General features: G+C 39.4%; 1 protein-coding gene across 2 annotated transcripts in view; it reads right to left on the bottom strand.

Moving 5' to 3' along the window:
• Positions 1-11,271: 11,271 nt before the first annotated feature.
• Positions 11,272-18,397, bottom strand: part of DCP1B (decapping mRNA 1B) — a 46,832-nt gene continuing 39,706 nt past the window's right edge. Inside the window, exons 8-9 of one of the 2 annotated variants that reach the window (XM_063309200.1) lie at positions 14,281-14,529; positions 11,272-13,492 (exon numbers count right to left, since the gene is read on the bottom strand). In XM_063309200.1, coding sequence (XP_063165270.1) covers positions 13,412-13,492; positions 14,281-14,529 — 330 coding nt within the window. In that variant the 3' untranslated portion in view covers positions 11,272-13,411. Of the gene's footprint in view, positions 13,493-14,280; positions 14,530-18,397 lie in introns of those variants that run through there. The other variant, XR_010068351.1, reaches the window with a different exon arrangement.

Raw genomic sequence — 18,397 nt, 5'->3', positions numbered from 1 at the left:
ACTATGTCTATTTTTCATTTTTATTGATTTCCAGTTAAAAGCTTGATTTTTTTTTTCAGTTTGTGAAACAAGCTTCAAGAAACAAGCCTCATACCAATTAATTTCTACAGGCAGATGTTTCTCCCTACTAAATTTAGATTTGTTCAAGTAGTCCAGGGTAAAGTGGGTGTTTTCTTGCCAAAAACATTTTCAACATAGGACCTTCATGGTTATGCTCAACAGCCCCAGGAGCCCAGGGACAAAAGCGTGAGAGGAATGACACTAAGGGAGTTTAGAGCAGGAGGAGCGTGGAAGCATCTCCCATCAGTAACTAAATTAAAACTAAATTAAAACAGAGCATATGATTCTTTTTTTTTCCATTTGGATAAGGGCAGATTAAAGAAAAAAAATTACTGTAAGGAGGATCCACCCCTTTCCTCTCTGCCATATCATTTGTATACAAAGTGCCAAATCTAATTTCTTCATGTCAAGAAAATCAAAAAAAGAATTGGATAGTTATAGATAACAATAACAACAATAATAATAATGCTATGCACCCAAAGATTTTGTGAAGCAACTCGATTCCTGTGCTGCTCACTAATACTAGAGAAAAGCAAATTATGTCCATAGCACACACAGGGGATAAAACACAATGGAGGTTGCCATTTTCACCCTAAAACGAGGCAGGTACCATCAGCCAGCCTTATATCCTTCAGTTAGCCTTGCTACCTGCACATTCTGGAAACTGTACTCCCAACGCATCATAAGCGCACCAGACTAAGGAAGGCTGGAATAAGAATCAAGAGAATAATGAACCACTCTGTTTGTATGTTTGGTTAATTGGTTGTTCGCAAGGATTATAAACTCCAATCCAATCCAGTCCAACTCTGAATGGCGTACAATTCTCATTTTTGTAATTCAAATTGAAAGCAAGCAATTAACAATATAAACAATAAAAATCCTGCATATTGAGGAGGGGGGATAAAAAAAGATGTAAAGATGTAAAAAGAAGAAATCCGGTAATCTATGGCCCCAAATCAAAATGCTTTTCCTCCCCAGAGGGAGCAATCATAACATGCTTTGGTCTGATGAGACAGCTGTGTTTAAAGAGTTTCTAAAGTCAGGAGCGAAGAAGCCATTCATATAGCCAAGGGCAAGGTATTCCACAGAAGGGAGTTGCAACTCAAAACACACTCTTCCCTGAGAGCAGGGGCCCAGAGGTAGTTTGCCCCACTTGATTTTATCTGTCAGTCAGTTAATCTAACAATAATATTTATTTGGTCCATGACCAGCAAATCGATCTTATCAGGGAGGCAGGTGCTACCGGGGGAAGGCAGCCTCACAGATATTGATTTATTTTATTTATTTTTCAAATTTTACCACTGCCCATCTTCCCCCCACAAGAGGGACTCTGGGTGGCTTACAATAAAAAACAATCAGTTAAAACAATAACCATAAAATATAAATACAAATACCTAAAATATAAATACAATTATCAAATAAATATAAAAATAAGAATAACATCCAACTGGCAAAAAGATTTAACTCAGTCCATGTGTGTGAGGAGCACTCTAAGGCACCAGCCATTCCTGTGAGCAACTACTCACCTCCCTGCCCCAAACAAGGTGGCAGGCCCAGGTCTTCAGGTTCCTCCAGAAGGCCGGAAGCGATGGGGCTTGCCTCACCTCTGGGGGCAGAATGTTCCGAAGGGCAGGAGCTACTGCAGAGAAGCCCACTTCCAGGACCCCACCAAATGAAATTCTCTTACAGACGGGGTCCGCAACATGCCCTCTCTGTGTGATCAGGTGGGATGGGTTGATGTAACGGGGATGAGGCTGTCCCTCAGGTAACCTGGACCCATGCCACATAGGGCTTTAAAGGTAAGAACCAACACCTTGAATTGGACCTGGAAGCAGACTGGTACCTAATGCAGCTTGCGCATATTCAGGCACTGAACCTTGAAGGGCTCTATAGGTGACAACCAGCACCTTGAATTGCACTCAGAAGTCAACTGGTAACCAACGTAGCTCTCAAATCAGAGAAATTACATAGGCATACTGGGGAATGCCCAAAACTGCCCAGCCACTTCATTCTATAGCTTCCTAAGAGCACATTGCAATAATCCAACTGAGAGGTGAATGAAGTCTTCTACTGCAGGAGGGATCATAAATGGTGTATTAGATGTAGCTTCTCTGTATTGTTCTGTGCCTGTTATTCCAAATTCTATACACTTACTTACATCCAAGGACCTCTGGGTGGCTTAGATGAGATTGTCTTCAAAACAATCATACTAAAAAGATTAAGTTCAATATCTGCCCCAAGTGAAGTGTTTTGATTGTGTTGGAATATGAAGCCTCAAATCCTCTTCAGTCCAGGTCCATCAACTCCTCTATAGCATTGTACTACTGCTGTGATTGGGCAGTCAGAACAAGAAGTAGATGGTGTTGTGGAAGATTCAGACAGTTATTTGTATTGGCAAAGAGAAAAATGCAAACAAACCTATTAGGGGATGAGAGAAGGTGTCTTACTATTGAGAAATATGTCTAATTTCCTTTAGATAAATTTTGTGGAATAATGCCCATTATTTCTGTGCCACAAATAGGATAAAACCATCTCAAGAGGCCATCTGTGTATTACTGTTCATTGTTAATTATTGGATGTGAGACTGGCTTTTTGTTAATTACTGCAGCTCATGGGCAAAAAATAATTAAGAAGGTGCATCAGTGTCATGTTCGCCGTTCCAATGTGTTTGATACATCGTAACATCTCGCATGTCATTAGCTGGATGCGTATTTCATCTTTCACGGGAGGATGGGTTCTGTTGGAAGGGATTTATCTCTTGGCTGTGCTTTTGGAATGTATTTGGGTTATCTCCTGTGTTCAAGGTTACTTTCCCAGGCTAGAAGATCTGGCAGTTGCCAGCACCTGGGACGGGCGGCTCCGCTGGTAGGGAGGCGGGGTTACGTGTGCAATGAAGGGTTTAAGTTTGTATTTGGCGTGCTTTCTGTCATTCTCAGCTTTCTCTGTATTTGTCCTAAGTTACCCAATAAATCAGATTTCATTTAGCAACCTCTTGTGAGTCTGAGTATTTGGGCTGGGCAACCATTACAATCAGTCCTTTCTTGACTTTCTGATATACTTCCAGTTTCCACCAATTTTCATTATTTAAGGCACCTGCCAGCGTTCATATAGGAGAAATGTTTTCTTCTGCACTTGACAATGTCTGTTTTGGAGGAAAATGCTCACTCAGACTTCCTCACCTCTTCTTTTGAATCCTATGACGATGTGGTTAAGGAATGAAATATTGTATTTTCTTTTAGATGTGCATTTGGGTGCTATGGATTGACAAGGGCAGAAATCCTCCCAAAGGGTGTTGGTACTGCTTACCTTAGTCCTGGATTCACAAGACACAAACTTATCTCTTAACCTTCCATAACACAGAAGGTTATTTCTGGGGTATAATGTGAAAATCCAGGCTTCCTGCATTTGGGGGATCACTCTAGTTGAGGGAGTCTTGGACTTCTGGCTGAACTCCTGCCCATAAACACCACTGGCTTAAGCTTCTCCCTGGCATGTTAATTTTGTATGTTTGTATGTCTATGTATGTTTACCACCTGTCTCTTCAGAGCACAGGTCATTGTTTCAGAACTTTCCCACCTGACTGAAGAAGTATGCTTCTTACATTTTAGCTTCTGTGTGGTAAATGAAATTCTTTCCCAGAGCTATATATGATCAATGCATGCTGTGAGATAGCCATATGTATACAAACACACTGTGCCATTTAATATGAGAATTCATGGATACAAAGCCTATACCTGGCCATTAATATACCTGGTCCCTCACCTTTCTTTGGGTAGAAAAGAGAAACAACCTTTTTCCATGTACAGCAGCCACCTTGATATTAGCTTACCATTTCCTTTTTTAAAGGCTTGCATGACAGATTGATGTGAAGCCAAAGGAAGTCACTTATCTAAGCTGGTTGGTCTGAATGTAATGCATGTTAAGAAATCTATGGCATGGGAGACTCAAGAGAGAAACTGGTTAGGGAGGCAGCAGAAATTCTTTGGGGGAGACATTGCTCCAGGTTTTCCCTTTCCTGAGTAGAAAAAAAATCATTCTTGATTATTACTAACTGTCAGAAACTTGGCAGAAGAGTCATTTTCTTCAGAGGATTGTTCTAAAGAGGGTGAACCCAGAGGACTACAAAATCTTCAAGGAGATTGCACTTTTCTCTGAAAGCCATCCGTGGTTTTACAATATGAAGTGACCAGCAAGAACCAGCCAAGCTGAACTTCCAGGTTTTAATTAAAGCTTACTTCACCCAACAGTCTACTTACTTTCCTTTGAATTCCTGAACTTTTCTCCTAAACTTAGGAATTTACCGGTGGAATTTACCACTTTAGGCTTTAATAATCCCAGAAGCCTAATTAACTTCTCAAACTGATCCTGTTTGTTTACTTTTTCCTTTTTTACTGATCAATAGTTCAATCATTTTTTTAACAGTTTCAGAACTACAAATGTGCATATAAGAGGGGTAAGGACAGTTCCAAATTGTATCTGGTCAACACCGCAAGGATGTTTGAGTAGACAGTATTTCTTTGATTTAATTTTACTTTTGCTATTTTTCCTTTTTCCTGAAAAACCCAAAGAGAAACTAGGATAGAAAAAAACCGTGGATAGAAATTTTTTTTAGTATAGTAATTATAAATAAGGATCTTACCAATGTGGAAATAATTCTTTTTAATTATTATCCTATTTGCATTATTTCAGTTCATGGTTTAGTCTGCATATTATCTGTTCAACTTTTCTCTTTCTGATGGACTTCCTGAGAATTTTTTTGTAAACACGAGAGGGAGCTCTAATATAAGGAACGTCTATTCAAGTTTTTCCACTTTGAAATGAAACTTTTAAGACATTTGGACTGGGGAAATCTAAGCAAGGTGGAAGTTAGACTGGAAATAGCTGAAACAGAACTTCACAAAAATAACTTGAAGTTCAGATGACTTTGGTTAAGAAGATTTAGAAAGAGATGTGGAAAACTTACCTAAAACCTATCTTGACTTGGATATGAACATCTCAAGAAGGCCTACTGAGATGTTCCTTTCCACAAGAACTATACAAGGCGTTAGCAAGATGGCAGCCTTCTTCTATAGGACCTCACACGCCTCGGAACTCACTTCCTCAAAAGGAAAATAAAATCATGAGATAGTTACTATTATAGTAACCATTACTTTTCCTCCTTTATTTGTTATGCACTTCACTATAACAGCATAAAACCGTTCTGATGTTTGATTCAAGTGTCTGTTTTACAATATTGTTTTAAGGAAGTCCAGATTAGAGATTGTTACTATTCACCTCAAGTCTGAGTAATATCCTGGAGTCAGTACATTAGCATTATCAATTAGTTCTATTTCTGACTAAAATGCCTAAAAGCAACTGATCAACCATAGGCAGGAAGCTGCCAGAAGCTGACAAAGATTTTTGAGGAATGCAGTCAGTAGTGACTTTCATTACCTCCCTCCCCTCTCTCTGCAAAAGTAGATTCTATTCAAAGATAGACAAAGATCAGAAATTTCTACCAAAATTGCTTGTTACCACCAGTGTTCACAGAGTCTTAAATAATTTGATGCTGATTTTCATGCATATAACAGATATTGAATAAATATGTTGATATATTCTCCATATTAGACCACGGAACAACGGACTGATTGGGAAAGGAGTACGGCAGGGCTGTATCCTCTCACCCTACCTATTCAACTTGTACGCAGAACACATCATGCGACATGCTGGGCTTGAGGAATCCAAGGCTGGAGTTAAAATCGCTGGAAGAAACATTAACAATCTCTGATATGCAGATGATACCACTTTGATGGCTGAAAGTGAAGAGGAACTGAGGAGCCTTATGATGAAGGTGAAAGAAGAAAGTGCAAAAGCTGGCTTGCAGCTAAACCTCAAAAAAACCAAGATTATGGCAACCAGCCTGATTGATAACTGGCAAATAGAGGGAGAAAATGTAGAAGCAGTGAAAGACTTTGTATTTCTAGGTGCAAAGATTATGTCATGAATACCGATGGTGAGCAGGAGGGGGCCTCTATCCAGAGGGGAAAACGCATGCGTAGTACTGAGGAGTTAAGCAGCCATTCAAAGAGACACAGATCAGACCCACCTTAACCTTTGGGGTTTATCTGTCTGGGTTTTTCCCACGCTTCTTCAGTTTGTTAGGATTTTCTGTCTAATGTAGCAGTAATAAAGTACTAGAGACCTATTCCTTGTCTCAGCGTGGTTCCTGGCTGTTAGGACATCATTTTTTTTTTTGTTCCTCCCTCTTTCAATGGGAGTAGTGAGTTTGTTAGGATTGATGTCCTAACAACCAGGAACCACGCTGAGACAAAGGTTAAGGCGGGTCTGATCTGTGTCTCTTTGAATGGCTGCTTAACTCCTCAGTACTACGCATGCGTTTTCCCCCCTGGATAGAGGCCCCCTCCTACTCACCATCAGTACTCATGACAGATTACTACAGATGCTGACTGCAGTCAGGAAATCAGAAGACACTTAATCCTTGGGAGAAGAGCAATGACAAATCTTGATAAAATAGTTAAGAGCAGAGACATCACACTGACAACAAAGGTCCGCATAGTTAAAGCAATGGTATTCCCCGTAGTAACATATGGCTGCGAGAGCTGGACCATAAGGAAGGCTGAGAGAAGGAAGATCGATGCTTTGGAACTGTGGTGTTGGAGGAAAATTCTGAGAGTGCCTTGGACTGCAAGAAGATCAAACCAGTCCGTACTCCAGGAAATAAAGCCAGACTGCTCACTTGAGGAATGATATTAAAGGCCAAACTGAAATACGTTGGCCACATAATGAGAAGACAGGACAGCCTGGAGAAGATGCTGATGCTAGGGAGAGTGGAAGGCAAAAGAAAGAGGGGCCGACCAAGGGCAAGGTGGATGGATGATATTCTAGAGGTGACGGACTTGTCCCTGGGGGAGCTGGGGGTGTTGACGACTGACAGGAAGCTCTGGCGTGGGCTGGTCCACGAAGTCATGAAGAGTCGGAAGTGACTGAATGAATAAACAACAATTCTCCATATTAAACACGTTATGATTATTTTCTTTCTGTCTCTCTCACTTCTGGAATAGAATAGCTTCCAGCATATATTTAGGATAGCGAGGGTTGTCTTTTGTGCTGAACAATGTATCATATTAAACCATATTTTACTGGAACATGATGGGAATGTCACATGAGGAAATATTTTGACCCTATAGATATAAATATGTGAAAATCTATCAGAGAACGGAACTTACATCTGAGACAAATCTATGCTGGTTGAAGAACACAATAAAGATTTATTTGATTTTATCTGAGTTAAATTGGGTGCCTTTGAGGTGTGCTGAATCCCAGCTTTTATTATTCCAGCCAGTGGAAATGCTAAAAAGCTGAGAGTTAAAGTCAAACACATGTGAAGGATAACAAGTTGGAGAAAGCTGGTCTAAGAAAAATACACTTTTATCAATTTCTGTGTCCATGCTATTTTAGTCATACTTTAGAAACTGATAATTTCTCCTTTATCTGCATGGCTGTCTTTTCTGTCAAGCTGTCAATCCTCTTGTCTGCATCTAAAATATTTTACTGTATATTTTATGGAGATGTTGATGCTCAGGAACTGAGCTGAAACTGAGTCAAACTGAACAGCTTGACATAAAAGAAGAAAAAGTCACAGTGAAGATGCGTTGCCAACAATTGTTAGCAGTCCCTCTATTTATATTATGTGCATTTGAGTCTGGTGTTGACATCACTATATGGAGAGTCTTCCCTACAGAGTGTAAGAATTTGTAAAACTTTCTATGGAATATAACAATTCATGGACCTAGTGAGGCAGAGCTTTGGTTCATGAAAATTTACAGCACAGTAAATCTGGTAATGTTTAAGCCTCAAAGTACCTCAGGACTCATTTTTTATTTGATGAAAGACTATCATTTCTAATCCTTGGGAATATATAATACAATATTTGTTTTAAATATAATACTCTCCTTTCAAAGGCAGCTAAACATATTTCCTTTTACACAAAGGATGTTCTGTGTTCTATGCACTGAGATTGTGAAAATGAAGGGATTTTAACTTTGGAAATTGCCCAGACACATAAAAAAGCCTGGAACATGTTCAGAGGCAGGCAACAAAGTTGATTCTTACAAGTTCTGTCTTTGAGAACATATGATGGAGCAATCTTTCCTAAATAACGAAAGAAAAAGAAGAACTGCTGATGGCATTGGAAAGGACTGTTTCAGAATGCTTAGAATATTCTTTCTTTATAGATATTAGGCAGAGGCACATGGCCACTCTCCAGGATTCTGTAAAAGTGAATTTTCTGCATGGGCACATGTTAAGACCAAACAACCTTTGAGTTAAGTTGAGTTAAGAGGCTATAGAAAAAATTACCTTTTACAGGCTGTTGTAGAAAACATTACATTTATTTATTTTGGATTAGTCATAAATAAATTAAAAGGAGTAAAGGCAATAAATATAACAAATATTTGACTGAATACTATGCCCCTCCCTCATTTGCTTAATGCCAGTCTACATTTTCCAATGCCAGTCTACCATGGACAATTTAATTATTCTTCTGGAAAGTATATTCCGCCTTAGATACGGATGGCATATAGAGATTTATGGGCTGGTCACCAAGAACACCATCCAAATTTGGCAACAAGTTAAGTCAAGAAGTTTGCCTCACCAGTTGGGAGGGTCAAACTTGTATCATTAGCTTCTCCTGATGTGATTCACCTCTATTTAGAGCTGCACAGGAGCAGTTGGATAGACCTTTAGGAATACTTTTGATGGAAAATTGGCTAAAATGACATACACAAATAATTTTTCTGTAAATATTTCTGCTCATGGTTTCTTATTGCCTTAAAGCATAGGAACCATACAAGGAGAACTCCCTAGTAGGTTCAAACTATTGGGGAAATATCCCAAATAAAACCACCAAAAAGCTGGAGATTGCTAATGGATGCACCTTTATTCTATTTTAAAAAAACGATGATCACTGGCACTGCTCTAGAAAGGAATAAGCATGGATAGAAACAAGAGAACATACAGCGTACGTTTTCAGCATAGGTAAAGGTTTCCCTTGACATTAAGTCCAGTCGTGTCCGACTCTAGGGGGCGGTGTTCATCTCCGTTTCAAAGCCGAAGAGCCGGAGTTTGTCCATAGACACTTCCGTGGCCATGACTAAGCGGAACGCAGTTACCTGCCCGCCGAAGCGATACCTATTAATCTACTCACATTTGCATGTTTTCAAACTGCTAGGTTGGCAGGAGCTGGGACTAGCAATGGGAGCTCTTGCTACAAGGCCCACCAGGGAGCACTCGTAATTTCAAAGAAGAAACCAGAAACACAGGGAGAGGCCTTGCAGGGAGGGGGGTTAAGCCAACATAACATTTAAGGGGAGCAGAGAAATTTTGTGGAGGCAAGACTTGACTCTCCCCTTGCACCTACAAGCCTAAGCAGGTTCACAGACCAAGTTTAGATATAATAAAAATACTTGTTGTTAAATCAGGATGTCTCCTGATATGGCCAACAGATTGGAGTATTTTAAGCATAAGCTAGCATTACACCTAACCTGTCTTGTGGTTAATCATAACTATGGTTTATTGAAACAAGCAGATCAAGAAAACAAGGTTTGAAATAGTCCTGTTTCAGTAAACCAGAGTTAAGTCCATTTACATTTTATGAATATTTAGACATAATGTCAAAGTGAGTGAAAAATGTGAGATGAAAACTTCAATCTACTTCACAGTAAAAGAGATGTATCTCTTTGCAGACAACTCTGAAGGGCAGTCAGGTTTATTCATGAAATCATAATTTAAAGAACCACTCTTAGGTCTTTCCCTTGCCTTCTAACCATTCTCTAAAATTGGTGCTTGCTGACAGAATGTTCCAGCTATCAATTGCAAGAATCATCTGATTGATAATTTAGTCTATGGTAAACTTTAAAATTCCTTGTTGATATGCACAGTGCCCAAGATAAAGACAGTTTAGCAATTGTAGGCAACCTGTGGTTCTGTAGGAATTTTCCATTCTTAACAATTTCATCCAACAGTTACTTGGGAAATTGATAGAAATCAGTGAATTCAGAGTTACTGACAATATTTATCTCATGGATGTATATGTTGGAAGGTGTTTTGGGTTATTTAATTCAAACCACTACCCAGTGCAGGAATCCAGCATCCTCCACAGATGGCCATCCAACCTCTTATTTAAAAACCTCCAGCAGAGAATCTACCATTTCCCTAGGCAGTCTATTCCATTGCTGGTGTTGAAATAGATTGGAAATAGATCATATATTATGTTTGCTTAAGTATTACATAGCTCAGTATTGTGACCCTTTTACCTTCAAGGGTTTTTTTCTGCTCTCCAACCCAAATCTGCTTCCTTGCAATTTAAACCCATTGTTTCACGATCGGTCTTCTGGAATGACTCTGAATAATTCTGCTCTGTCTTCTACATAATGCTATCATGTCTCCCTGCAGTTTTTTCTTCTCTGGCTAAATCTATCCATTACTTCCCACCTTTCCTCCTAAATTTTTCCTTCAAGGCCCCTTATCATCTTGTTTGTTCTCATCTGTTTGTCAACAACCTTCCTAAAATGCAGTGCCCAGGACTTCTCTGTTGTGGTTGTTCCCCTACAGAACAGCACACCTGACATCTTCTCTGTCATTTTTTTCCATTCTTACCTATCTACAATTTCTGACATCTAGGAACTAATAAAATCTGTCCTTAATAGTGACTCAATTAATAAAGAATACTCTTCTTTTTCTAATAGTGAACTTCCATTCAACTCAGTAAATAAATAATTTACAACTAACAAGCAGATGAATAATTGATTTCAGGTGTTATATATGTCCAAAGTAAACTATAGAGCCAGTCTGGTGTAGTGGTTAAGGCACCAGGCTAGAAACCAGGTGACCGTGAGTTCTAGGCACAAAGCCAGCTGGGTGACCTTGGGCCAGTCATTTTCTCTCAGCCCTAGGAAGAAGGCAATGGCAAACCACTTCTGAAATCTTGCCAAGAAAACTGCAAGGACTTGTCCAGGCAGTCACCAGGATTCAAGACTGACTTCAAGGCACCAAAAAAGAAAAAAAAAAAGTAAACTATGTATTAAAATTGGGTAACACCTTATCCTTTGTGTGTTGAACTTACATCTTAGCATATTTAAAGAAAACTAAATCCAATACTTAAAATGACAAATCTCAAAAAGCACAATGCAGAAATAAGATGAATCAAAAGTGTGTGTTCCTCATTTTATTTTCTTTACAAATAGATCACTGAAACCACTGCCCATCTGTTCATGGAACAATACAGTGAAAATGAAACTATTCATTCTTTGTCTTGATTTTAATAGAATAATTTAAAACAATACAACCATCCCTTAAAAGCATCTCAAACAGGTGTTGGCCTATTTCTACATCAGTCTTCCTCACAGTTCTTCCAGATATATTTGACTACAACCTTTACATCCCCGTACAGGCTGGGAAGTTTGGGAGTTATAATTTAACACAAATGGAAGGCATCAGCTTGGGGAAGGTCATCACAAGGTAAGAACAGTTGGAAACAAAATATTATCTTCAAACAGGTATAATTTTATAATGTCATCACAAAATAGAAAAGACTTATTTACAATTTCTCTTTTAAAAAAGGGGACAATCTTACATCTTTCATAGTTTGTAGACAGTGGATAAATCTGGGCTTCATTGCAGGTGACATAATCCACACAGTGTCTTAACAAAACCCCATAGTTCAGATGGGAATTTTTTATTTTTCTTAACTGACTCCCTCTTTCAGATACTTCAACAGCCGGTGAGCTCCCATAAAACATAGAATAACTGACATAGATATCTATGGCCTCTTGGACTCAGGGCATATACATTTACTACAGCAATAACCCTTACCCTAATCTTCTTATGGCTATCAATTCTGGGCTGAAAAATCCTGTTAAGTTTTCTGTATCTTTTTCCCGATGCCTGTATCTGATAGCCCCAAACCTTCTCCCCATTGCCTTTTCTAACTCATGATACGAACACCATTCTAAAAACATGAAAATCATCCTACAGTTAAGTTACCAAGTTCTAGAGGATGGGGCCAGATGGTGTCTGTTTATGAAACACCGAAGTGATATGACAGAAAGAATTGCCTAGAGTCTAGCCTAGATTTCTCCAGATGTGTTAAGAAGGCTGCTGTGCTATATGCACTCATTTCCTTTACTAGAGCTAACAGATTTGGGGCACAAAAATCCAAATAACCACTAGACAGCATCAAAGAGTTAAAGTTTTATGAAACTGTTTGTTGCCCTCTTGTGATCATCTAGATTTGTGCAGCCCAGATATGGTAGCCCTACCTTCATGAAATCATCTAGGATCAAGTAAGTGTTGCTGTTTTCTGAACAACTTCCTGGCAGCTGAGATGACAGAGAAAAATCACAGCAGATCTCTCATACCACTGTAGAAACCATCTGTTTAAAGCGGATTTCATAGGGCTACATATTTCAAAACAGACCTATTCTGCCACCTGGTGGCCAATCAAGAGTATTATTCTTTCTAAATAGCTCAAAGTAGAAGAACTTAGCAACAGAATCCCAGCAAAATACCAGGGCTGTGCACATTCCAAAAACAATTCTGTGCAACCCAGCAACTCTCTCCTATCCACTGAGCATCCCCACTTTTTCAGCCAGAAAAAAGGTGCTGCTGCTTTAAGAGCTGATGAGTCATTTCCTTAAAGCATCATCCCTTCTTCATGCTCTCGCAGAAGCCAGAGGGAAAAAAAAAATGAAATGGCTTTAACAAATAGCAAGGAGGTGCTATGCTCACATGAAGTCAGAAGCACTTCTCTGAAATAGTTTTTGAAGTGTGCCGGGCCCACATAATTAATATCCATTATGTATTTAAAAAGAGATGAAGTCATCAAAGACTGGAAAAAACCAAAGCAATCGTATCGGTCTTTATACAAGCCAGCATGCGGCCAATGCAGTGGCATCCAGGTGAGGGGCAAAGGAAAAAAGCAGAGCTGCACTGACGCAACCCAAGCTCCATGCCTTGGGTACACGCATCATGAGGTATGCATGCATGAAAGTGGAGAAGCCTGCATCATGACATCATGCTGCTGCTTTTGCCATTTTGATGAAAGTGGTGGCTCCTGTGGACATCTACACCTTTTTTTAAAAAAAAGGAATCACAATACCAGGTATTTTGATCTTATCTGCACACAGTAATCAAACCCTCAGGAAGGCACTATCAATCCCATGTACTTATTTGTTAGTACAATACAGGCTTCCAATGAACATCATTTAAAGTCTTGCAGGAGGTTAAAACTCCTTCCTTTGTGCTACTGTTCCAAACATGAAAGCCAGGCTACTTCGAATTAAAATGTTACACTTCAGATGGGCTTTTTCAGTGCTGCTTTTCTCACGCTGCCCAGATAAGCATCATACACGATGTTTAGGAAGTTATCGTCATTCTGAAAACAAACACATAAGTTGAAAAGAATCCCAAGGAAATCAAAATGCCACATTTTTTAAACTTTGGGGGATTAGGATTTTTGCAGCCCTAACACACACTCACACATACACACAGAAAACAGGTCAAATAGGCACCCCATGAAAAACAAACTACCTAAAATACACACACATATTCACAAATGCTAAAAAAAAAACTGGCAAAAAAGGACACACACACAGCATACAGAGAGAGAGAGATCAAGCAAATAGCCCATTTTCTTCCCAAGTTAGATGTCACAAAATATGTGGACATGCTCTCAAATAAAATAATAGGTAGTAGTGTGGCTATCATATCTAGGCTGCAAAAATCCAGATTTAAGTTAGAATGTATCTCTCTGCTGTCGCCGTGTAGTGGTCATCAAAAATTTTGCAGCCCAGATATAATAGCCCCAGGGCAAAGCTTTCTTACCATTTTTATTTTCTAAGATGGTCTAATATCAGCTAAAACATTTCCAGTAGCGTGATTACAATGTGGCTTTTCAAAAGCATGGGTCAATTTCAGAATATGAAGAATTTCTGAATCAACAACAACAGTGTTATAATTCCACTGTGTAATTGCAATGTTATAATTGCACTGTAATTCCACTGTAGCATCTAACAATAGCAATAAAAAAACTACACTGTGAACCTTCTGCACAAAAATAAAATTTGCTTTCTGGTGAAAATTCACTCCAAATCTTTTATCTCATATGTACAAACAGAATAATCAACAAAAGGTATAGGTGACTAAGAAATGTGGATGACCCACCTGGATCAGATGCAGAAGCGTTTCCTGTAGCTGTAACTTTGTCAATGGGTTGCTATTTGGGATGGTTGCTTCTGAGTTCTGCAGAGGCAGAAGACGGTTTGCTGATCCAGAAGTACCTTCTTGATTCACAGCTGGCAGCCATCCACTTTCACTTGGTTTTGGCAGCAGTGGGGCACTCTGACTAAATACCATTGGGGACATCAGTAGTGATGGAACTACAGTAGCCGGAATCCGCTGCGGTGAGATGACCTACTCCCAACATACAAGGAATTGAATTACTACATGAATTCAAATTAATCCCTCATATACATACAAACCTGAGGTTGAATAACACTCATCTCAGCATTAAAAACAGGTAGGATGAGGCAAGCAGTTTTACTTTAATAAAAGGCAGTCGATCCTCTGGACTGAAATGACTCTGAGAAGGCAGTAACATATCTTGGAGGCAGCAAGAATCTAAAACTGGGCTTACAGAGTCATTTCTGGTTTGAGGTATAACCAGAAGAGGAGCAGAGCAGAGGATCAAGAAGAACCACACTGAAGATAGTAGACAGGGCTAAGAATAGACTAGAGCCAAATGACCGATCCAACTGGAGGAAGGTTACTTTTTGTTGTGATCCTCTGAAAATAGACTGGATATATTCATACAAGATGATGAGCAGCTAGACCACATAGGTGACTGAAGCATTTATTGGCTAAGAGGGCATATTAGATACGAAGATGGCTGACCTATGTGTCAACATTAGGCTACAAATATAAGCCATTCACTCAGTTGTGGATTCTACTGCCATAGCAGTTTTGTTATCTGAATATTCTTAACATGTCAGCAAAGGCCAAATAGCTGCACTAGGCTTTGGATAGCTGGGATAGCTGTGTAGGGTGCCAAAATTCTCATACTAACACAAGCTATCCAGCCAATAATGTCTATGCTCAGGAGTAGTGAAAAAAATCAACAGCTGGCAAAAACCTTGAAGGAACTAAGAGCCTGATTTATAATTTCCATTATCTCCAGGGTGCCATTCTAATCCCCTTTTAAGGATTAAATATGGACTTCATTCTATGACATTTAAATTCCGTGCCTTGGGTGGTACAAAATCCATGTTATCAATAAAACCCGTATAAGTAAAGCTAACTTGCACAATTCTGTGCAATATAAGGAAACCTGGCAGCCATGGGGCATGATGAGCTATGGAGAGCACTATAGGCCTCACCATTACAGTACTGTTCTGGCTTTTGACCTCGTCAAAAGTCATTGTTCTCTTGGAAACAGTGCTTAATAACCGTAGGAATAACCCCACCCCAACTGAAAAAAGTTTGAGTTTCATAATGTAGTACTCTCTACTTCAAAACTCTTCAACCTTCTAATGTATATAAATGCAGTTTTTTCCTCTTGTTTACATCTTCATGTTTCATATTTTATGTATTTATATATTTATTAGATTTATACCCTGCCTTTTTGTTCAAGAACTTAAGGTGCTATACTTACCACTTTCTCCTATTTTTCCCTGCAGCAACAATGCTGTAAGGTAGGTTGGGCTGAGAGAGAGAAAGACTGACCCAAAGTCACCCACTGAGCTTCTGTGGCAGAGGGTAGACTAGAACTCAGGTCTGTGTCTCCACTGCCAGGCCAAAACCTTAACCAAGCAGTAAATAAATATTTTTTTTATTTCAAACACTGATATCTAAGTATGAGGGTCATGATGCAATCTCCTCTTTGAAGTTCAACAGACTGGGATCCAGCAAAGGCTGGATGGGAGACTGCAAAATCCAAATTAATTTCAGAGATCTTTTCTCCAAAACCAGCTGTTTCCTTAGAGATATCATGGGATTTTCCGTTTGTCTAACAAAAGCCAGTATTTCCTCAAATATATCAAACCAGGGATTGATGCAGGGTTTAAAATTCAGATATATTAAATGCTGCTGTACTAATGCACTCGGTCACGGAGTCCAAGATTCATCATGTTAAATTAAATGAGAAAGTGCGCTGGTTGCTGAATCTAGTCTTTGATATGCATTTCAATTCATTAGACAGCATTAATTCATTTTGTCCGAAGCCAGGGTGGACTGCGTGTGGCCTCCAGTTATGACCTTTGGCAGCACCTGCATGTTATCAACTGCAGCCTCTTTTGGAAAGCAGGCTGTGTATCACACCACATTATCATGGTCAGAAAGCTGGGGGACTGCAATGAAATGTCAAACAGATGGCCAGCTCATCTTGCCGACCTCCACTGATGATGGACAAGTTTTGTAATTAAAGAAGAAAACTTGATATGCAGTTTTAGCTGGAAAAGCATTTCCTTCTGCCCTGAGAAAGTTTAAAAAGTTATCAAGGTTTAGGAATATTTCACCAGAACCCAGGCATAGGAATGGATCCAGGGAGAAGAAGAGTAATCATTTGTGAAGGAGACTATTTTAACTTAGGAAAGGATGGGGGAATTCAGGGGGACACTCAGGAATGCATTTTCAGGAAACCCTTTATGGACTTTTTGCATTAAAAACATAAACTTGTGATCTATAGTTTTGATGATTAGACGGGATAGACTATAGAAAGAAGAGAGTCATGATATAATCTTAGAGAGAGAGGTTAAAATATAAATGTACTTATAACCGTGTTGAAGAAGATTGGAAGCGACTTCTTTTTATCTTTTTTTGTATCTTCTGTTTTCTACTTTTCCTCTACTTTTTCTTTTTTTTGCACTTTTAGCTTTTTCTATTATTTCTCCCTTTCTTTCTCTTCTTTCTCCTTCTCCTTTAGTTTGTATTAATTCTTACTATCATTGTTAAAACTCTCAATAAAAACTGTGTATGTGTATGTATGTACGTATATGTGTGTGTGGAATGTCATGGCATGGATTTTCAGGAAAAGAGAAGGAATGCTCCAATGTAGAGCCAGATCTCTGCTCACAGTCCTCTAATTTCAGGTGACAGTTCTTTTACCTCTCATCACATATTCCAAGTTTGACCATAAAACAGTATTGCTGAAATTAAGAAATTAAAATTTTCATTGAAGGGAATCGAAACAAGAGTTCATTGTCTGCGGAAATTACATGCAATTACTTGGGAAGTTCCTTTCCAATATTTTTGACTCCATTTGTGCCCCCTCCCCCAATTGCTGTTGTCCACATGCACCTGTGGAGGAAGCTTTCCTTCCTGCCAAGTCCCCTCTGGGGGGTGTTCTGGAACAGACTGCTAGAATTCAACATCGGAAAACCCCAACTGGTTCTGACCAATAGGCTATTTAGTCCAGCAACCTGGATCACCTCAACGCCAAAGCGATGCATTCAAGAACCGCACTAGCAGGACAGGAGGCTCTTCCCTAGTTGCTTCCAGAAACTGATATCCAAGGCAATCCTGCCTGTGATCCAAGAGGGACTTTACTGCCACCAAGATGCATAGTCACTGGAAGCCCTAACCTCCATGGATGGTCTAAGAGGCAACTTATTAAAATCATCCTAATGGGTGAACACCACCACATATGAAAGCAGCCAATTTGATAGCTTAAACATGTGTTGTATTACTATGTCCTTCCCTTCATCAGTTCTGAACCTGCCAGAATTTGATTCAGTGGATGACTCCTAAGATCCAATGCTCTGAGAGGAAACCTTCTCTCTGTCCATATTGTCAATTTGTGTGTTTTTTTGGTGGGGAGGGTTGGGGGGGTACCTTCAAATCAGTGTTGACTCCTAGAAACTGCCTGGACAGGTCCCTGCAGTTTTCTTGGCAAGATTTTTGGAAGTAGTTTGCCGTTGCCTCCTTCCTAGGACTGAGAGAGAGGGACTGACCCAAGGTCACCCAGCTGGCTTTGTGCCTAAGGCGGGACTAGAACTCACAGTCTCCTGGTTTCTAGCCTGGTACCTTAACCACTACACCAACTGACTCTCTATATTGTCAGTGGATGATTTTATGTACTCTGGTTCTGAACCTGCTTGCTTGCCTTCTTTCTAATCTTACAAAATAAACACAAAATTCCATATTATAGTTGTTAGTTTTCTACCTGCTTCATGGTAATTTTCTTTACTTTCCATAAATCTACCCATAGCGCACGGTCAGCTAATTGGCCTGTAATTTTTGAATCTCCTGTCAATCCCTTTTTAAAAATTGACCACTTTCCAGTCTC

This window comes from Candoia aspera, chromosome 7 (genome assembly GCF_035149785.1).
Source record: "Candoia aspera isolate rCanAsp1 chromosome 7, rCanAsp1.hap2, whole genome shotgun sequence".
NCBI lineage: Eukaryota > Metazoa > Chordata > Lepidosauria > Squamata > Boidae > Candoia > Candoia aspera.
This window is presented reverse-complemented; position numbering and strand designations above follow the sequence as displayed.